Below are 22,246 nucleotides of genomic sequence, written 5' to 3'. Positions count from 1 at the left end.
AACTCTTCGAAATATAGTCAGGCTGCTGCTGGACCACTTTTGTAAAAACCTTAGTGTGAAGAATCTAAAACCTATTGAAACCTGTTATATATGATTAAAGGGGGTAAAAAAGTTTTACTGGCCATTAGGTTTTCCCAGATTTAGCTTAGACAAAGTTGCAAAGGATTGAAAGTGTTGGAAAATAATAAAATTGTTCTATAAATTAGACAATATGAGACTGAAGATAAGGAGCCAGAAATTGATTACACATTTTCCGGTGTTTATTTCTGACTCGCACGCATATTGCTTGGTAGCTTTTCGATCAAACATCCCATTTGAATATTATTATTATTCGTTTATCATCCACTATATGATAAAAAAAATCAATATATATTTTGCCAAATCCTGTGTAGGTTGAAAACTGAAGAACAGATCATGTATATGTGTTTTGTGAAAGTATTCATTTACTCATATGAGTTCTTTTTTACTCGTACATAATTATCAGAGAAGCAAAATACAAAAGCCTTACGAGAGAGCGTCCCACTAAGTCCCCTGAGCGTCCCCACTACCGTCCACCTTAGCGTCCCACCGTCCCACCTTAGCGTCCCACTACCGTCCCACCTTAGCGTCCCACTACCGTCCCACCTTAGCGTCCCACTACCGTCCCACCTTAGCGTCCCACTACCGTCCCCCTACCGTCCCCCTTAGCGTCCCACTTCCCACCTTAGCGTCCCATACCGTCCCCTTACGTCCCAGACCGTCCCACCTTAGCGTCCCACTACCGTCCCACCTTAGCGTCCCACCTGAGCGTCCCACTCGAGCGTCCCACCTGAGCGTCCCACCGTCCCACGTCCCACTTCTCCAGTATGCCGAATCTTTGGACTATTTACATAATTTATGTTTTGTTTTTGCCTCTAGGTATATGATAAAACATATATTCAATAGGGGTAAAAGTTGGTTATTAGATTTATAACCCTCGGTAATGTATATTCAACTCGGCCTTCACCCCATCAGCTCGGCTAATAAATCTCAATAACCAACTTTTACCTATTCATGATATTCTCGACGTAATGTTTTCTACGGTAAGACCCGGTTTTTGCCACTAGTGGAAAATTTTATACAACTGTTGTGTAGTTTAAAGTTGCCACTACTGGCTAAAACCGGGGTATTTCCGTAGAAAACATTACATCATGAATGTCATGAATTGAATATTTGCTTAATATTATAATTATTATTGGACATTGTAATTAAAGGTTTTGTTTTTAAATAGGAGTGCGATATCATTTGCTTATTTATCAATTTTAATCTACAAGCTATTTCACATTGAATTGACACAGATGTGGAGCAAGATTGGTCAGAGGAAAGAGGAAAAGAAAATCAATTTTTTGTTTATATCAGCATAATATAACAAACAATAAAGAGACACCATCCTGATATGAGACATGTGTCTGATATGAAACGGCAATACGTTTGTAAAAGTAAAACCTTTTTAAAAGGCTCAACCTTTACACATAAAAATACATAATAAATCCCCTCTATGATACATTTCCATCATTTTGATTTTAACTTTAAACTTAAAATATTAGATGCCTTTAAAAGTCACGAAAGGTTCGCAGTCCCCGGGAGGGTACTCGGGTTAAGAGAATTTTTAAGCAAAAAATTTCGAATGTTTTGGCTGAACAACCAGGTCAGATCATCAAATTAGCCACATCCTCCTAACACAAAGTATGCGCAGAATGGATGATCTGTTATGAGATTAACCCTTTAAGTGCCAATGTCGAGTATATTAGAAATGAGCTATATAGGAGGATGAAGCCCCCCTGTAATGTCCAGTTTGATTTTGATTGATTTGAAGTTTTACCACTGGGTACCTTTCTGTCATTTAGTCAGGTACGAGCAGCGCCCCCCTAGCCACCACTCACTCCGCTCTCCCTAAATCGGGCGGAAGCCAAACGCGCCCAAAATAAAGAGGAGACTTTAAGATATCTAACGAGCTATGAACGAGCTTCTAGATTCGGAGAAATAAGCCTTTAAAGTTTGAACTAACGATTTTCTTAAAAAAACGTAGAGAAGGACCGTGGCACTTAAAGGGTAAACGTCCGACACTAAATTTTTCCAGAGAGTTGTACAAATGGTGCAAAATCTACTAAAAAGTAGGACCTGCCTTGGTATTAAATGTTATTCCATAGCATAAGCCTAATTAAAACTAAAACAAATGTTTTAACATAGAGGCTAAAAAGTACGGTGGCTGAGAGGGGACAGCGCGTTTTCTTTTTTTTTTTGTCGCGTTTTCTTTTTTTTTGTCGCGTTTTCTTTTTTTTTTGTCACGTTTTCTTTTTTTTATTGTCGCGTTTCTGTTGTTTTGTCGCGTTTTCTTTTTTTTTGTCGCGTTTTCTTTTTTTTTGTCGCGTTTTCTTTTTTTTTTTGTCGCGTTTTCTTTTTTTTGTCGCGTTTTATTTTTTTTTTTGTCGCGTTTTTTTTTTTTTTTGTCGCGTTTTCTTTTTTTTGTCGCGTTTTCTTTTTTTTTTGTCGCGTTTCTGTTGTTTTTTTGGCACTATTTTTTTTTGAAGGGGGTACGGGGCTATACCCACGGGATAAAAGTTTCGTCAAAAGCGGATTAGCGGACTTTTATATTTTCCTAGTTTCTTTCAAATCCTTATAAAAAATTTTCCAAAAGGCGGACAATCAATTAGCAGACACCTCCATTTAGCAGACAAAGTTTTCTGCACGAAAAGGCCTAGACCCTATATATTTTCCTCTCCAATTAAGTAGGGGACATCGAACATCAAACTGCGGTTACATACATTAAAATTTTAAGATTCGAGCGATTCAATTATATTATTTTAACACTTCTATATAATAATAGCCATTTCTTTATGGGACTGTTTTATGTGAATCTTTGGGGACTATTTACATAATTTATGTTTTGTTTTTGCCTCTAGGTTCCGGGCAAATGAAGGGTACGGTATGTGCCGCCCTTAAGGGTACCTTTTTTGGACTTCCAAAGTCCCGCTAAAGGTCGGAAAAATCAGAAAGTCAAATTTCAGTCCCACTAAGGGTCGGAAAAATAGTTGGTTATTGAATTTATTAACCCTCGGTGATGTATATTCAACTCGGCTTCACTCCGTTGAATATTACATCAAATCGGGTTAATAAAACTTAATAACCAGCTTTTACCTATTCATGATATTCACGACGTAATGTTTTCTACGGAAAGATCCCGGTTTTTGCCAGTAGTGGCAAATTTTGTACAACTTTTGTCTAGTTTAAAGTTGCCACTACTGGCTAAAACCGGGGTATTTCCTTAGATAACATTACGTCGTGAATATCATGAATAGGTAAAAGCTGAGTAGTAAATACCGTTCTTTTTAGGCTGGTGCCAATATATTATTGCACTGATTGTAGCGTTGAGGGTTTTGTGTATTTTCTCAACGGGGATCAACTTACGGTTTTTTTTTCAATGAGATGATTCTTTGGGCTGAATCACACCACAGTGGGTTGATTGATACAAGAATGTGTTTCTTTATTTGGAGACATTTGAATCTATTTTCTGACATGAAGAAACAAAACTGAAACATTCATTTTGCTGCAGTCGGGAGGCTATTCAATGGAGAGAAAAACATCATTCATTTTAAAGACATCAAGGCAACTATTCAACTAAATTTTCAAATACGATATTATTGATTCTTTAAGGAACCAAACTGCGACTATTTATGATATTGAAATCATTCTTTATTTTCTCCTTTTGGTATGAAAACTAATTATGATGTAGTTTTAATGTTTGATAAATATTTTTTGATTAAATTTTAAGTGTAAAAAAATCAGAAATCTTCACAAGGAGAAATCTTCTGTATCCACAAGACAAGAGAAGACATGGTTGGTCAACAATATCTTCTAATTTTCTTATTGAACTTGAATTTGATCGCTTTCAAACATTGTGCTATGTGTAAAAAGGTAATACGAAAATCATTAGAAAAAAAATTCGGGATAAAAAAAGATTTCTTTCACTTTAAGTGTGTACTAATCTTTGTTTTATTGTTCAACGAATGCTTCAAATCTAACATAATATAAACCGTTGAAAACATATTTTAGAGCACTTTTATCAAAAATTACTTTTTCATAAAAAGTTAAATGCCTTAGAAGCTTTAACCTTATGAAGGCTTTTTTCAACATATATAAAACATTTTCATTTTGTTATAGAAAACCATTGAAAACAACCATGGAGTGAAACCGATGGTCTTTATCGATGAAAATGGTAAGAAACGCTTTACTGGGGAGTTGAGCGAATATTATGTTCCCGGGGGGGGGGGGGGGCACTTATATGATCTGGCCAACGTCATGTGCCGCGCTTAAGGGTGGGGTTTTTCAGCATCCCAAAATGCACTGTAAAGGGTGTGTTTTTGTGAGATTGCACTGCAAAGGTCGAATTTTAAAACAAATTCAAAATAATTGATAAAAAGAAAGGTTTTTACTTCTCGTTTGTTTGAAAAAGTTTTTTGTCTAATAATACACCTTTCCCGAATTGTTATTTAGGCTTTTTGATTTTTTTGTTTTAGTGTTTGGATGTTTCTATTTAGTTTCATAAAATTGTATGTCGCAAAACTAAACAAATAAAAAAAGAATTATGAAAAAAGCACTTCCGGTTCTTGAGTTATTTTGATTTGAAATTTCTTTATAAACAATAGAATTACATGGAAACGAGGCCGGGCTGTATGTTTTAACTTTTATAAGTGATTTCACCGTGAACAAAAACAGTCATAAAAATTGATAGAAAAAAGCCTTTGAGCTCAAATTTTCAGCATGCGCTTGTCTTTATAGGAGGAATACAAATATATAGTTTTCAATATGGTTTGAAGACCTTCGAAAAATACCAAACAATTCGGGAAAGGTGTATTACAGCTGAAAAGAATATTTTTCTGAGTTTTTCTTTGAAACAGAAAATTTCGCAAGCTTCTATTTTCACGCAGATTTACAGCTGAAAAATATAGTGCACTATAAGGGTTGGGTAAATCAAGAGAAAATGCACTGAAAGGGTACCTTTTCAGTCACATTGAACTGAACTTTAAGGGTACGATTTTGAAAAGCAGATTTTGCGCGGCACATACCGTCGTTTCGAAATCGAGTGACCCCCCGGGATTACGTTAAACCCCTCTTTAGAGAATATTGTTTTTTTCCTAAAATAAGTTTGTGGACGTGTTACGGAGATATTAACATATGAGTAATACACGTTATTTAATAAAAAAACAATTCGGATTTTGCACAATTCGTCTGAGATGATCTGAGGTTCGTCTCGATAATAGATTGTTTTGCATCTGTTATACCTTTATACTGATGTATTTTATGGTCTTTCTGTCCTTAAAATGTGCATCTGAGACGTCTCAGGGCCCTCAGACTTTTCAAGATTATCTGAGGTTCGTCTCAATTTTAAAGTCTTTCTGTCCTTAAAAATGTGCATCTGAGACGTCTCAGGGCCCTCAGACTTTTCGAGATTATCTGAGGTTCGTCTCAATTTTAAAGTCTTTCTGTCCTTAAAATGTGCATCTGAGACGTCTCAGGGCCCTCAGACTATTCGAGATTATCTGAGGTTCGTCTCAATTTTAAAGTCTTTCCTGTCCTTAAAATGTGCATCTGAGACGTCTCAGGGGCCCTCAGACTTTTCGAGATTATCTGAGGTTCGTCTCAATTTAAAGTCTTTCTGTCCTTAAAGTGTGAAAACGTCTCAGGCCCTCAGGGACTATTCGAGATTATCTGAGGTCTCTCAATTTTAAAGTCTTTCTGTCCTTAAAAATGTGCATCTGAGACGTCTCAGGGCCCTCAGACTTTTCGAGATTATCTGAGGTTCGTCTCAATTTTAAAGTCTTTCTGTCCTTAAAAATGTGCATCTGAGACGTCTCAGGGCCCTCAGACTTTTCGAGATTATCTGAGGTTCGTCTCAATTTTAAAGTCTTTCTGTCCTTAAAATGTGCATCTGAGACGTCTCAGGGCCCTCAGACTTTTCGAGATTATCTGAGGTTCGTCTCAATTTTAAAGTCTTTCTGTCCTTAAAAATGTGCATCTGAGACGTCTCAGGGCCTCAGACTTTTCGAGATTATCTGAGGTTCGTCTCAATTTTAAAGTCTTTCTGTCCTTAAAATGTGCATCTGAGACGTCTCAGGGCCCTCAGACTTTTCGAGATTATCTGAGGTTCGTCTCAATTTTTAAAGTCTTTTCTGTCCTTAAAAATGTGCATCTGAGACGTCTCAGGGCCCTCAGACTTTTCGAGATTATCTGAGGTTCGTCTCAATTTTAAAGTCTTTCTGTCCTTAAAATGTGCATCTGAGACGTCTCAGGACCCTCAGACTTTTCGAGATTATCTGAGGTTCGTCTCAATTTTTAAAGTCTTTCTGTCCTTAAAATGTGCATCTGAGACGTCTCAGGACCCTCAGACTTTTCGAGATTATCTGAGGTTCGTCTCAATTTTATTGTCTTACGAGATTATCTGATGTACGTCTCAGTCTTATGGTCATTTCTTTCTTTTAAATGAAGTTTTTCCAAAAATTGTGATTAGCCTATATTATATCAACTGTTTGTGAAGATACATGATCACTAAATTGTACAGTCAAATCATAACATTTAATTTCATTTTTTAGCAATAAAACCTGTTAAATCTACAATGAAAAAAGATCTGTTTTCAAGGAAAGAAATAGTCAAAATTTGAAATGAACCTCAGATAATCTCGAAAGATCTCAGATGATCTGAGATGTTGTTTTTAAGGAAATACATAGTCAAAATTTGAGACGAGCCTCAGATGATCTCGAAAGATCTCAGATGATCTGAGACGTCTGAGACGCTGTTTTCAAGGAAAAAAAAGTCAAAATTTGAGACGAACCTCAGATGATCTCGAAAGATCTCAGATGATCTGAGACGTCTGAGACGCTATTTTTAAGGAAAAAATAGTCAAGATTTGAGATGAAATTTAGATGATCTCAGACGTCTGAGACGAATTAATCAAAATCCGTGCCTAAGTGCCCCTTTCTCACCGTACGTATCATACCCAACACCTATATCTGTCTAAGCCCCCCCCTTGGAATTTTATTGTCTTACGAGATTATCTGATGTACGTCTCAGTCTTATGGTCATTTCTTTCTTTTAAATGAAGTTTTTCCAAAAATTGTGATTAGCCTATATTATATCAACTGTTTGTGAAGATACATGATCACTAAATTGTACAGTCAAATCATAACATTTAATTTCATTTTTTAGCAATAAAACCTGTTAAATCTACAATGAAAAAAGATCTGTTTTCAAGGAAAGAAATAGTCAAAATTTGAAATGAACCTCAGATAATCTCGAAAGATCTCAGATGATCTGAGATGTTGTTTTTAAGGAAATACATAGTCAAAATTTGAGACGAGCCTCAGATGATCTCGAAAGATCTCAGATGATCTGAGACGTCTGAGACGCTGTTTTCAAGGAAAAAAATAGTCAAAATTTGAGACGAACCTCAGATGATCTCGAAAGATCTCAGATGATCTGAGACGTCTGAGACGCTATTTTTAAGGAAAAAATAGTCAAGATTTGAGATGAAATTTAGATGATCTCAGACGTCTGAGACGAATTAATCAAAATCCGTGCCTAAGTGCCCCTTTCTCACCGTACGTATCATACCCAACACCTATATCTGTCTAAGCCCCCCCCCCCTTGGAGGTTAAAAAGAGATGTTTTTAATAACCTACGCATCACTGATTTGGCTTTTCCAGAAAAGAAATTTTACCCCCACTGTCGAGGATAATGATTTTTCAAAGTATGGAACCCCCTGGATATCCTACTTTATTAGTAAAGACCTCTTGGATATCCACTCTTAAGAATATGCCCAACCCCCTGGATATTCTCTCTTATAAAGATGCTTACCCCTGGATATCGTATATTTTACTTGAAAGACACTTTACCCTTGAATATCCGCTTCCTTGTAGATATTTAACCCCCTTGATATCCACTTTTGAACAAAAAATGGTTAACCCCGATATCCTCAACAGGAGGGGCACGGACTATTTCTGGAAAAGCCCATCACGAACTTTATTACATCTTTTTATTTTCAGAAGTGAGGGTGACACAGAATAATCTATTAAAGGTGATAGATCGTTTCTCAACAGAATGGAGTATAATGTTTTCAATGCGATTATCCACATCAATACCATCTGGTGACGACGGATTACCTACATGTAATATAATTAATTTATCAGAAGATAATATTCAGAGTTCTCATTATGGCGCCCGTACTCCATATGTGGGGTTAAGGAAAGATACTAGAAAAATACATACCACGTCTGCTATTAACGGGAACTGGAATGAAATTAAGGAGCTACCACCTGTTATCATTGACCAAACTTATCACCTCGAAATTCACCAAAGATATGTCAGTAATGGTCATTACAGATATTTCATCATGATTGATGGAGTTGAAGTTTACAGTGTTCTGAACACTGATGCTCGGCAATTTTATAATGTTCATGTGTATGCAGGGAACCCGTGGAATGAGCCTTGCCCTGTGTACATCAGTAATTTTAAATTAACAAACTTTTTGTAATACTTACTGCTATCGTTCCAGCGTCGTCTGAGATGACTCTTTTGCAATTTTTTTTCGCTTCCCTCACTTAAATTTTTCCGTCAAACTCTCGATAATTTGAAAAACTTTGGTGCCAAGATAAAGGAGTGAAATTAAAAGCATGAAATTCTTTGGGTAATGGCACCAAATACCATGCGAATAAAATAGTTGTTGTTTATCAAAGAAATTGATTAAATAAATCTATTGTCGATTTCATGAACAAATTTTATGACTCAAAGTAATTCGAACATTCGATCATGGGAGTGTTTTTTGTGAATCTTTGGACTATTTACATAATTTATGTTTTGTTTTTGCCTCTAGGTATATGATAAAACATATATTCAATAGGTAAAAATTGGTTATTAGATTTATAACCCTCGGTGATGTATATTTAAATCGGCCTCACCCCGTTGAATATTACATCAGATCGGCTAATAAATCTCAATAACCAACTTTTACCTATTCATGATATTCTCGACGTAATGTTTTCTACGGAAAGACCCCGGTTGTTGCCACTAGTGGCAAATTTTATACAACTTTTGTTAAGTTTAAAGTTGCCACTACTTGGTAAAACCGGGGTATTTCCGTAGAAAACATTACATCATGAATATCATGAATTGAATATTTGCTTAATATTATAAATATTATTGGACATTGTAATTAAAGGTTTTATTTTTAAATAGGAGTGCGATATCATTTGCTTACTCATCAATTTTAATTCACAAGCTTTTTCACATTTAACTGACACGGATATGGAGCAAGATTGGCCAGAAAGAGGAAAAGAAAAACATTTTTATACCGGGTGCGCCACAAAAAAGTTTCTCTCTTTAAAAGTAATTTTCTCGAAATCTAAAAATTTTAAAAGAACCATTCCTATTTTATTGGAAAGAAGAAAGATCAACTTAAATTTGATGGGTCATTTATTGAATTCGATTCATTAGATCAAAAGTTATGCTCAATTGAATAAAAAAGTTACTTTCGGAAAGTGCTCAAAAACGTTAAAAGTCTACCTATCAAATTATTCAGAAGCATAATTACATGATATATCAGTATTTTCGTTTCAGTCATTAAAAATGATAATTAGCTGTCTAAATGACCTTTTGTTATTTAAAGGAAGGTTGAATTTCAATGAAAGGAAGAAAATTCGTCGAAAGAGGCCAAAAAATCTAGTAGAATTCATAAATATACATCAAATATGGGTTTCGAGGTAGATCCAGCCTTACATAGACTTTATCCAGTCTAGAACCAAAAATCTCAGGAAAATTTCAGTAAAACTAAATTAAATTAATTTTGATGAGGATTTTAAACCCTTTCGACCCTTCAGTTTCAAAATTTATCTGTTTAGTTAATAAAAATGCTCTATTGCGATTGCCAAATTTAAAGTAAAAGTTTGATAGGTCGAGTTTTAACGTTTTCGAGCACTTTCTGAAAGTAACATTTTTATTCAATAGATTTAATAAATGACCCATCAAAATTTAAGTCTATCTTTCTTCTATTCAATAAAATAGGAATGGTTCTTTTAAAATTTTTAGATTTCGAGAAATTTGGTTTCAAAGAGAGAAACTTTTTTGTGGCGCACCCGGTATTTATTCAGCACAATATAACAAACAATAAAGAGACACTATCCTGATATGAGACATGTGTCTGGTATGAAACCTTATGTAAAAATAAAGCCTTTAAAAGGCTCAACCTTTAAACATAAAAGTACATAATAAGTCCCCTTTATGATAGAATTCCATCATTTTAATTTTAACTTTTAACTTTATTGTATGGCTTTAAAAGTCACGAAAGGTTAGCAGTCTCCGGGATGGTACTCGGGTTAAGAGAATTTTCAAGCAAAAAATTTCGAATGTTTTGGCTAACCAACCAGGTCAGATCATCAAATTCGCCACATCCTCTTCGCACAAAGTATGCGCAGAATGGATGATCTGTTATGAGACTAACCCTTTAAGTGCCAATGTGGAGTATATCGGAAATGGGTTTTATAGGAGGATAAAGCCCCCCTGTAATGTCCAGTTTCAGTTAGAAATCGTCATTTTTGGTCTATCTTGTAGGAATTGGATTGCCATATGGTCAAGCAAAAAAAAATCAAAAGTGAGTTTTTCCAGCGAAATTTTAAGCCAAAAAGTCAAAAATACAAAATCTTTTTGAGATTTTGACCATTTTATGACCACTTTTGGCCATGTTTTACTATATTCTGTCCCCTAACGAATTGATTTGAAGTTTTACCACTGGCTACCTTTCCGTCATTCAGTCAGGTACGCGCAGCGCCCCCTAGCCCCCACTCACTCCACTCTCCCTAAATTGGGCGGTGCCAAACGCACCCAAAAGAAAGAGGAGACTTTAAGATATCCAACGAGCTATGAACGAGCTTCTAGATCTGGAGATATAAGCCTATAAAGTATGAACTAGAAATTTTCTTAAGAACGTAGAAGAAAGGACCATGGCACTTAAAGGGTTAACGTCCGACACTAAATTTTTCCAGAGAGTTGTAAAAATGGTGCAAAATCTACTAAAAAGTAGGACCTGCCTTGGTATTAAATGTTATTTTCCCATAGCGTAAGCCTAATTAAAACTATATCAAATGTTAACGGGTGTTTTTGTAGACTTTTTATTTTTGATCTAAATGATGACCAATTTTCAAACAGGCCCATATATAAAGTCGCAAGACCATTCTTCATAAAGTGACTGTTGCTCTAGTTACATTATAGAGTTTCGCTATGGTAAATTCATTAAAATTCAAAAATAGTTTCAAATTGAATCATGGATTCTATAATGTCGGTAAGATTCTCTATTCAAAATCTTAATCATTGAAAATTTTGATTGAACATATTTTGATTTAAATTTGGATATTGACAAAAAAAAAAAAACAAGGGAATTCTGTTGCATTTTCTTTTTCTTCTTCTTCAATTCAAAATTTTTTTCAAAAATCGGTCCGCAGAACATGAAGATAATACCAAAACTTTCTCTCGTTGGGTACTTTTATCTTCTTGCATGGATCTGTCAAACTGTATGTGACCGAACACAGGTTTGTTTATGTTCAACTTATACACCTTTTCGACCGTAGTCGCACGGTCATTCGCGGCCATTTTATTATTTAATTACCCCCCTAAACTCGATCCAATCCTTTCTTGACACCTTTTTCTATCGCTATAGGTACAAAAAAAGGACTGGGACGGTTTTAGTGACGAAAAAATGTCCGTGCGGGAATTGGCGGCTATGGTCGAAAAGGTGTACTAAATAGAAGGGTTTCCCATTGCGATATCTTTTTTTCTATTATTCATCAAGAATCTTGCCTTGTTTTATGTCAATTCAATTTAAAGAGGGTCAAAAAGCAATCCGTGGTTCCACCGCCTTGGCCTTCGTTTTAATGACCACCCTTTCCCTTGGAAATCAAGGCGCCCGCCAAATTATTCAAGAGTGTATTCCCCTGACATTTCAGCTTGACTACCGCAATTATTTTCCCATTTTTATACTATCCTTTACAAGTCTGTACAAATATTTTGATAAATTTCACTGCTGAACCACAGATAAATTTCAGGGTACATATCGGACATTTTCTGGAATGGCTTGTTATCTTAGTCTTAGTTTCTTTATGATAACTGAAATCTCCAAAATTAACGTAAGAACAGTTTGCTGAATTCTTTCTGATTGTTGATGAATTCAACCAAACACCCCTGTGTCACAGACCCGCTGGGACGCCAGCCTCACTGGAAAATATGGCAAAAATTTTGTCCCCGGTAGGAAAATACCCTGGAATTTCAGCCCCATTGGGAAATTTACTTATATTTCCTCCCCACTCGAAATTTAATGTTTAAAAATTGCACTCCAAAACCATCCCACTGAATTTTTTAACCTTTAAACAATAGAATTTCTATCCTCATTGGGATTTCAATAGGAATTTATATCCCCACTGATGAAAAAAATTCCACCGGGGCTGTGAGACAGGGGTGTAACAAAGTTCACCAAAATTACCGATCTGAAGAGGATTGGAGAGGGGGCACTGGTTCAACAGTAGACAATATCGAAGGCTAGAAGTGAATTTTCTATAATCTCTAAAGTATTGAAACCACATACAAATGCCAAATTGGAAGTAACCTTTAATCATTACATTTTGAAAAATGTGCCACTTGAAAGCTAAAAGAGTCGTAAATTCAATCCGTCATTTGAGCTGCAGCACAAATCTTCACAAGACTTCAATTTTGGTCGCCTAAGAAAGGTTGAAGGTTCGTCTCTAGCTAGCCTTCGATATTAATTTCTTTGCACCACCCTCTCCCTCCTGCCACCCTACCTCTAATAAGAACTGATTATGTTTTCAGACTGGCGAAGTACCGAAAAACAACCATGGCTTTAATCCAGCCGTCCTGATTGGCGAAGAAGGTAGATATTCCTTTTTTTCAATTACCAATTAACTTAAAAGACATCATTTAGCGCATCTCTTTCAATTTGCTTACACATTGTTTTTCAAAGGAAAAGCAGGAACGCTTTCCTCCCTTCGGCGCCGCAGATTTTTTTTCTGTCAGCGGACGCAGACCTGAATTAAAAACCGAAGGCTTGATGCAGCGGTCGAATATTTTTTTTTAACGGCCGAAGACTTGGAGAAAATGAATTGTGGAAATTTGATATAAATCTTTTTTTTTTAAATTCAATCAAGATTTTGATGTTTCAATGGAAAATAGTAAAGTGAAAACAAATTAAGTTAAAAGATTTTAAACGAAAAAGAATGAAAATTAATGCCAATAACTCGTCTCAAACTACTCATCTTTCGTCTCCGATACCACTAGACTAACCACTGGACCATTGCACTTGATACCTGGCCGAGTGGTCCAAGCAAGTTTAACTGACCCTAACTTATCTATCAGGTAACTTATCTATCGGCTGGTCACTCGCTAAATCAGGTCTTCGGCCATTAAATCAGGTCGTCGGCCGTTGAGGCGCCACACAATCAATAAAGTATTTTTAGAAATTCTTTTGTTTATTCCGCTTTGCCAACATAGAGGCACGCCTCCTTTATTTATCACAAGAAAGAATATCTTTGAAGGGAAAACATTTTAGAGGGAGCTGGCAGATGACGAAAAATAATGTCTCTCAGCTGGATACTCAATAATTATGGAAGGTCAGGGATGCAGGTTTCCATTGGATGTTAAGGCAGTCTATAGGTCTTAGGACACCATCTACTGCGTTCACAAACTTATGTGCTGTAAATGTTTTCTGCCCACCACGCTAAAGCTCTAAAGGGATGGGTGAAAACATAACATAAGAATCTAACGAAAATGCTATCTCAAAATCGTAAGGACCGCGGACTTATGAGCTGGATTTTGATTTAGGGTCAATTCCATTGTATACTTTATATGTTAGTAGTGCGTAGTAAGCACGGAACTCTGAGTGATGCAATGATTTTCCACACTTGTTCTTATACTTTTATACTTAGGCGAGACCAATTTAATTTGTTGTTCTACGGACAGATCGTTAGAAAAAATATGGATCGGTCGGTCGGCAAAATAAGAATAAATTTTTCATTTATCAGGGTTGGTAAGGTACCGAGAAAATTTTCAAAAAAAGTATCTGGATCAAAAATTCAGTTTGTTTTTTATGAAGATCATAATAAAATTTTAGTGTATGGAATGTGATTTTTCAATTTCTTGAATTAATTTTCAGCTTTATTCAAGTTTAATTCTTACAAATAACTAGTGTATAATATATTGTAGTGGAAATTATTATTTTTTTTATTTTTTTTTTATTTATTTTATTTATTTAACATTTATTCGACTTCAATTTTTACAAAATTGTTCTTCCGTCTAAACTAAGAATTATAAAAATGAAAATGCAAAAGATATAAATTATTAAATTATTAAATATAGTAAAATTTTTATATTGATTTAAAATGTAATTAAAGAATGCTAAAGACACAGGACTGGCAAGAGATTGAATTAAGGATGAGATATAGGTATAGAGCTAGGCCTGCTGGAAGTCAAGAAAACATGGACGGTAAACAAAAGGCTGTAAGATTAATAAGTCAGTAAAGAAAAAAAATATATATACCGTAAAATACATAAATAATTAAAGTAACAAAATATTTATAATGCTAATTATAATCACAGGGATAAAACCCTGGCTAATGCTTTATCAAAATAATATTTTTTAGCTTCTTTATTAAATTCTTCTAGAGTCTTTAAAGATTTTATGTTTTCTGGCAGATCATCATACCAACGAGCTTGACATTGAAATGTACCATCATTAACAACTTTGATCATTGGTTCTTTGAGTGTACAGCGAAGCTTCTTACTAGGGTTAGAGAATTCGACATTTAGATAACTGGGATGATTTTTATCTCGACGTGACTTGTGAACAATTTTAGCAGTGTTAAGTTCGATGTACTCTTTGACTGGTAGCCATTTTAGTTGAATTACGTCATTTAAAGTAGCGAATCGAGAAAGCACGTACCCAGCTGCAATTTTTTGGATCTTTTGAAGACGTTCTACTTGGTACTTTGGAATTTGCGCATAGACAACATTGCTGTAGTTAAGCTTGGATAATATCATCGTTTCAGCCAGAGTCTTGCGAACATGAAATGGAGTAAAGCGACTGAATTTTCGTAGTGCTCGTAATGTTCCTTGAGAGGATTTGATGATTTCGTTGATATGTGTTGACCATGTTAAGTTATGATCAAGATAGACACCAAGCAATTTAACGTAGGTTTTGTGCTCGATTGATCGGCCAGAGCAGCGGAATAGTTGGCTTTGATTTTTTGGAAAATTCCTCAAGCGTTGAGAATGAAAAATGATGAGTTGTAGTTTGTCACTATTAAATAGTAGGTTACTGTCTTCTGACCACGACTGAAGGTTCTCAACATCCTTCTCCATATCCTTGATGGTTTGCTGCAAGTCCTTGAGTTTACAGTGACGGTAAAGGGTGGTATCGTCAGCGTATTGAATACTGGATGATGTTACTTGATCTGAAAGCTCGACGACATAAAGGTTGAATAACACAGGGCCTAATATACTACCCTGTGGAACTCCAAAATACATAGGTTTTATTGAAGAGGTTTTATCCTCAACCTGTACATACTGTCTCCTCTCCAATAAATAGCTCGATAGGATTTGTAGAGAATCAGAAGAAAAATTCATATCTCGAAGTTTCAACAAGAGATTAAGATGGTCTATTGTGTCAAAGGCTTTGGAGTAATCAATTAGAATGGAAAGAGTTACTTCACTTTTGCTCATTGCTTTCTTGATGTCATCTCGAAGCTTGATCAGTAAGGTAGTTGTAGAATGTCCTTTACGAAACCCGGACTGCGTTTGACGATAGAGAGCTTTATCTTCAATAAATTTACAGAGCTGATGCAGGATAACTCGTTCAAAGACTTTCGAGAGCACAGGGAGTACCGATATTGGGCGATAGTCTTTGATTTTGATAGGTAGGTCGATTTTCGGAATAGGGCATACGCGAGCAATTTTCCATTGTCGAGGGAAGATTTTCTTGTCAATGCAGTTATTGATGATATTGACAAGTGGCGATGTGATGAATTCCGATATCGGTTTTACAAAACGAATAGAGATATTATCAGAGCCGCAAGAACAGTCATTTTTCAGGCTCTTTAAGATCTGACATACTTCATCATAAGTAACATGATGAATTTTAAAACGCGTTTTTCGTCATCTATCGTTTCGATATTATCTGGTAATGTTGATTCTTCGTTAGGTTTGCCGGTGAGTTTCAGATGCTAATTTGCAATAGTAATCATTCATCTCGGATGGATGGGTGCTTAATTCGGGATTTTTGATTATCCAAAACTCGATGTATTGTACTCCAAACGGCTTTTGGATCCCTCGAAGATAGGGATTTTCTGAAAAAGTTATTTTTGATTTCTTTCAGTCTCTTTTTGTACTTTTTGAGGTTTTCTTTGTAGGTGGTTTTATCTTGTGGGTTCAACTTAGCCTGTTGACGAGAAAGTTCTAGTTGAGCTCGACAGTTTTTGATAGCTGGGTCCCTCATCCATGGCGCGATGGGGCGGGTCAGCTTCACCCGTTTCAGCGGAGCATGATTTTCGATGCATTCGAGGATTAGATAGTTGAGGATATCGATTTGGTCTTCTGGATTGTCGAAAGCATAGATGGTGTTAAAGGGTGCTTGTGCTACATCATTGACATATGAGTTCATATTGAGATTTTTGTCATCACGAAGAAACTTGTAGCGAGGTTGGAATCGTTCCTTTTTAATATTCAGCAAGATGTAGGGGGTATTATGGTCACTTATCTCGTCGGTGGGCATGACATTGCTGTGGGTGACTTTGTTAGGAATATTGGTTATAATATGATCTATTAAAGTTTTATCAAGTCGTGTTGGTTTTGAGATATGCTGATAGAGGTTGTATGAGGTAAGTATTTCTTTGTAACGAGTTGTCGATTCTTTTTCTTGACCGATAAGATCAATGTTCATATCACCGGTCAGAATGATAACGCCATTCCATTTCGTGCAAATTTCAGCAATGGCGGTTTCAAATAAGTCTAACCAATGAAGCTTTTCTTTTTCCTTGAAGTTCGGTTGGTAAACGGTGACAACGAGATAAGGTGTGTTTTTGTTTCGGCCTCGGAATTCGGCAGCCAGAATTTCAAGGGATGAGTTTTTCGTTAAGTCCTTGCGCGGTTGAAAATGATGATAGTATTTTGCGTAAAGACCAACTCCACCACCTCGTGTTTTTCGGTGCTTGAAAATGGGTACATAACCAGCAATTTCAACATATTTCGCTTGCTCCTTGTTGTCCTGAAGCCAAGTTTCGTTGAGGGTAATAATGTCGAATTGTAGGTCCGTCAACATAGAAGAAAATTCAGTGAACGTTGAAAGAAGTGATTGAGTGTTTAAGTGTGCGATGGAGGTTAGATTTCGATTATCGTTTAATAAATTTAAATGAGGATTTTCGATTATCAGTTCATCGATCGGAAAGACTGTCATTCAGATCTCGTAGACTAAAAAAATGGAAAGACGGACATGATACATCCCTGACATGTCCATTCCACGACGTTTCGAGATGTCATACGGTTTTGTTCATATTTTGAGAGGTTCGAACATGATGCATGGGTTAGACACAGACATTTGGTACAATGTAGGCGCTTGCGATTTGTTCCAACTCCTTTATCACACTCGGTGCATTTTGGTGCTGGTCCCGGATTGAGCTCGATATCACCAGATAATACAAGATTAAAAGTTGCATCAGAGTTCGAGTAATAACTGACAGGCGATTTCATTCTCTTGATTTTCGATGGGATGTGTTTACAAAAGGTTTCATTCTTTGTAACAGCAACGTAATCAATTATCGAAGTGTGGACGAATGCATTAAGTGTAATTAAAGTCATTAAAACAATTAAGCGATTCATCTCGAAAAATAAAAAATGTTCAACTTTTTTCCGATCTGATGTATAAGAAAAAAGTGTTTGTTGTGTGAGAAAAAAATGATCCAACTTCGATTTGAGTGTCAAATTTAAACAGTTCTATTTATCTTTATCAGGATTCCCATAAGTTGATCTCGATTTTTAGGTTGAAATATGTTTGAACAAACATGTACTATTAGTCCCTCAGTACTTGCTCAAAACTATCAATCTTTGAAATTTCTTATGGGGAGATATAAAAGCGATCCAGCAGTAAAACAAACTCTTAAATCAAGAAAACAACAAATCCAGATAATCTTCAGATAAATAATTAACTCTCCATCCAAAAATATGTATACTACCAAGGCAGTTTGTTTGAAAATTTAAAACTTCAAAATCAAAAAGTCAGAGCATGACCGCACGCCACGATGGCGTGGTGATTTTAGCAAAAATAGGGTCGGTCAGGCCCGTAGAACAACGAATTAAATTGGTCTCGCCTTATATGTTATAATTTCAGAGAAAGAAGTAAAACGTAACAGTCTTATTGCGATCGTACCAATTCTTTCACCCGAATGGAGCGTTAAACTTGACATGAGGTGGTACAATGAGACAATAATAAGCTCAGATTCGAGGTACGCTTGCAGTATTTTACAATTGTCGGCTAATGGTTTGGAAAACGGTTACGGTTGCCGTGTCCCTTTTATTGGTATGGGTAAGAATTCTAAAAAGTTTGCAATATCGTCTGCTGTGAACGGAAACAGCAATCATAAAATCCCGCCAACACCACCTATCGTTAATATAAACAAAACGTACCACGTCGAGGTTCAACAACGATATGTCAGTAATGGTAATTACAGATATGACGTCTTGATCGATGGAGTTGAAGTTTATAGTGTCCTGAACACTGATGCTCGGCAATTTTACAATGTTCATGTGTACGCAGGAAACCCGTGGAATGACCCTTGCCCTGTGTACATCAGTAATTTGAAATTAACAAACTTTTTGTAATAATAAGCAGATATTCGACAAGAAAAATCGGATATCGAAAATTATTCAGTCGAGCTTGATGATATTCGACGAAGCTATAATTTCGATATCCGATTTTTCACGTTGAATATATGGTTTTATTATATACCTGTAGGCAAAAACAGCCATTGAATAATTCCTGATATACCATGGCTATTATACCACGGTAGAATTTTTTTTTCAAATTTTGCATTCAAAGTATGATTTTTTGTCGTTTTTGTTGTTATATCAAAGAAATTCATTTAAATAAATCTATTGTCAATTTCATGAACACATTTTATGACTCAAAGTCATTAAAAAATTAAAAAATAAAAACATTCGAACGTTCGATTATATGGGAGTGTTTTATGTGAAACGTTTAACAATTGACATGTATAATGTTTCGTTTTTGCCTCTAGGTATATAATAAAACATATATTCAATAGGTTTTCGTTGGTTATTGGATTTATTAACCCTCGGTGATGTATATTCAACTCGGCTTCGCCTCGTTGAATATTACATCACCTCGGGTTAATAAATCTCAATAACCAACTTTTACCCATTGAATATCTGCTTAATATGGAATATATGGTTTATCGTTTATAGCATTTTAATTTTCCCTATTTCTTTCTGTCTTTCCCTCTTTTTATGAGATTTTCGAACGTTTTACTATCTTATTTAAAGATGTCAATTTCAATGTTTTTCTCTTTAATTACAAAACGTTCGAATTTCCTTTCTCTTTTGTTTAAAAGAACTTTATTTTTATCTGTTTTTATATATGTGACATTTAAATATTTATTTGATCACAAAATTATTTTCTTTATGCTTGCTGCTACAGAAGAGATATCTTGCTATCGGATATCTAAAAATATTCGACAGTGCGTTTTGCCTAGAGGTGGACGATAAATAAAAACATTGATATTATCGTCCACCTCTAAGCAAAAGTTTGATGAATATTAGACAAAGCAAAGCTGAATATCATCAAGCGAGACTGGAAATTCTTAGATATCCGATTTTTCTTGTTGAAGATTTGTTTACTATACTATCGTTCGTTAGAGGGATAGTAAAACCGTGAATATATACCGGTATATTCACAGAGTTTACAACTGCAATGCGCGGAATCGGAGAAAACTAGCGGCGACAGAGTTTGGAACAAACACAGTAAACATCTCCGTAACTGTTTACTTCGCCCAGGGCAAACCTCCGTTTTCAAACTTATCCCCCTCCAAAATCACCCCTTTTTAGTGACTATGTGTAGACGATCTTGTAATCATCGATGACGAATATTATTTTTTATTTTCTTTCTCGGTTAGATTATTTAAATAAAGTGATCACTTCCTCCCGTGCGAACAGATTCGTTTTGTAATTTTGTTGTGTCAGCACAGTTATGAGTATTGTAATAAGAAAGTTGTCGTATATACTATTTCATTTTTATGTAAATTATGCATATTATTGGACATTGTGAATAAAGGTTTTGTTTTTAAATAGGAGGGATATCATTTACAAACTCATCAATTTGAATTCACATGCTTTTTTACATTGGATTGACACAGATGTGGAGCAAGATTGGTCAGAAAGACGAAAATAAAATAAAATAATTCTTTGTTTATTCAGCACAATACAACAAACAATAGGCAGACACTGTCCTGATACGAGACATGAGTCTGATATGAAACGGGAATACGTAATAGAACCTTTAATAGAACTGTTTGCTCTGAACATTCTAATTATCAGTATTGAAGATTCTAGCCTAAGGAATCCAAGCTCATAATCTTAGAAAAAACAAAAAATACCTCACCTCACAAAGTTCTAAGATTATAGAGCTAAGTGCAGGTAGATTAGTCTGACACAGAATGTTATAAACAGTCTGTGTGTGAACCCTTGTTGACAGACTTTCTGAACTTTGGAAACCCAGGCAAACACACATAATCAACTTACCATAAAAACTCTTTCACAAGCTCTAAAGACTTTCAAAACTACTAAAAACCACATCAAAACATGTATTTAGACTTCCAACCAACAGCCATTTTGTTTCTAAATGAATCTATGTTTTCATTTTCATTTGTTTTCCTTTTTTCCGCAGAGTCAGCTTTTTCCATAAATTTTGCGCGCGCATCGAAATTATCAAAATACGCGCGAAAGTACTGCTAAGCAATACGCACAAAATCTGGCCAATCAGACTGAACTTGCATTGCGGGAAAAAATCTCCCCTGAAAGGCGAGTTACCTGCGCCAAGCGTTAAAAAAGCAGCAAAAATATCATAAACTAGACTGTGAACAAAGTTTAACGCTTGGATTCCCAGGCTATGAAGATTCTAGCCTTTTAATATACGAAAATTAAATAAAACTTCGTCCACGACACAAGTTTATGTTCCATTTCGTTATCCGTTCAATTTTGTTTTGAAAAGATATTTTCTAAAGCCAGAAAATGAAAATTTTTTTATAAGCACACACAATTTCAGACTCAATTTGTAGACATAAAGTCGCTGGAGAATTTTGGAGGAAGTATCAAGCATTGTTAACCGGTTACTTTTTCGAAGCGGGCTACACGACTTGCAATTGGTTCTTTTCGCATGACGACGGGCCTACATTAATACAATAATGACCGGTTAGTGAGGGCTGTACTGAGAAATATTGCCCGAGGTCAAGTAACGACCGAGCTTGCAAGGTTGTTGCGTTGACCGAGGGCAATATTATTTTCTTGTTTTTTCTGCTTTATTTTGCTATTTTTCCTGGATAAAGCGCTAAAATTCAATCGAAGCTGAAGGAAACGGTTAACAAATACAATAATGACCGGTTTTTTTCGGGCTGTACTGATAATATTGCCCTCGGTCAACGCAACAACCTTGCAAGCGCGGTCGTTACTTGACCTCGGGCAATATTTCTCAGTACAGCCCTCACTAACAACCGGTTATTATTGTATTAATAGAGTTCACCTTAAAGAAAATATTGATTGAAAAATCTTATTATTTGACGAGGGATTGCCAAGTTTACAGGCCTTTTTTAGTCCAAATATTTTCTTACACTGATGTCAGAAACAATGAATTTCGTCTCAACTAATTTTTAAAGCTTCAATGAGCCAATAAGATTTCACCAATGGATAAAAGAGCTCATTAAAAATGCCCGATATGTGATATTATGAGCATACATACATCGTAACTTTTTTAATCGTAGGGCGAGCTTGGTTACAATAGCACACTTCTCCTGTTTCTTTACACCTCCATGCTTATAGTTACCTAATTTGGGGGGGTTTTCGGAGGTAGAATTTCCAAACCCCATTCATTCAGACCCCCTACTATTCGGGACCTTGGAGT

The 22,246-nt window shown here is 35.6% G+C and overlaps 3 protein-coding genes across 3 annotated transcripts in view; 2 read left to right on the top strand and 1 right to left on the bottom strand.

Annotated features, from left to right (window-relative positions):
- LOC136798287 (MFS-type transporter SLC18B1-like) overlaps window positions 1-22,246 on the bottom strand; it is a 59,209-nt gene that overhangs the window by 17,405 nt on the left and 19,558 nt on the right. The window lies entirely within an intron of this gene.
- Window positions 3,730-9,281, top strand: LOC136798295 (uncharacterized). The gene is made up of 3 exons (XM_067054884.1): window positions 3,730-3,933; window positions 4,180-4,234; window positions 8,058-9,281. Exons 1-3 carry the CDS (start codon window positions 3,853-3,855, stop codon window positions 8,543-8,545), a joined length of 624 nt encoding a protein of 207 aa, XP_066910985.1. The 5' UTR covers window positions 3,730-3,852; the 3' UTR covers window positions 8,546-9,281.
- On the top strand, window positions 11,463-19,139 carry LOC136798294 (uncharacterized). The gene is made up of 3 exons (XM_067054883.1): window positions 11,463-11,591; window positions 12,883-12,943; window positions 18,446-19,139. Exons 1-3 carry the CDS (start codon window positions 11,508-11,510, stop codon window positions 18,934-18,936), a joined length of 636 nt encoding a protein of 211 aa, XP_066910984.1. The 5' UTR covers window positions 11,463-11,507; the 3' UTR covers window positions 18,937-19,139.

This window comes from Clytia hemisphaerica, unplaced genomic scaffold (genome assembly GCF_902728285.1).
Source record: "Clytia hemisphaerica strain Z4C2 unplaced genomic scaffold, Clytia hemisphaerica genome assembly, whole genome shotgun sequence".
Classification (NCBI taxonomy): domain Eukaryota; kingdom Metazoa; phylum Cnidaria; class Hydrozoa; order Leptothecata; family Clytiidae; genus Clytia; species Clytia hemisphaerica.
Note: the sequence above shows the minus strand (reverse complement) of the source record. Positions and strands in the feature narration are given on the sequence as shown.

What these genes read in the sequence shown, in the direction of transcription:
- LOC136798295 (XM_067054884.1), top strand. Translation starts at nt 3,853, where the DNA reads ATGGTTGGTCAACAATATCTTCTAATTTTCTTATTGAACTTGAATTTG. An exon ending in ATTGTGCTATGTGTAAAAAG is followed by an intron (nt 3,934 to 4,179) that starts GTAATACGAAAA and finishes ATTTTGTTATAG; the next exon opens with AAAACCATTGAAAACAACCA. An exon ending in GGTCTTTATCGATGAAAATG is followed by an intron (nt 4,235 to 8,057) that starts GTAAGAAACGCT and finishes TTTTATTTTCAG; the next exon opens with AAGTGAGGGTGACACAGAAT.
- LOC136798294 (XM_067054883.1), top strand. Translation starts at nt 11,508, where the DNA reads ATGAAGATAATACCAAAACTTTCTCTCGTTGGGTACTTTTATCTTCTT. An exon ending in CTGTATGTGACCGAACACAG is followed by an intron (nt 11,592 to 12,882) that starts GTTTGTTTATGT and finishes TTATGTTTTCAG; the next exon opens with ACTGGCGAAGTACCGAAAAA. An exon ending in CGTCCTGATTGGCGAAGAAG is followed by an intron (nt 12,944 to 18,445) that starts GTAGATATTCCT and finishes TTATAATTTCAG; the next exon opens with AGAAAGAAGTAAAACGTAAC.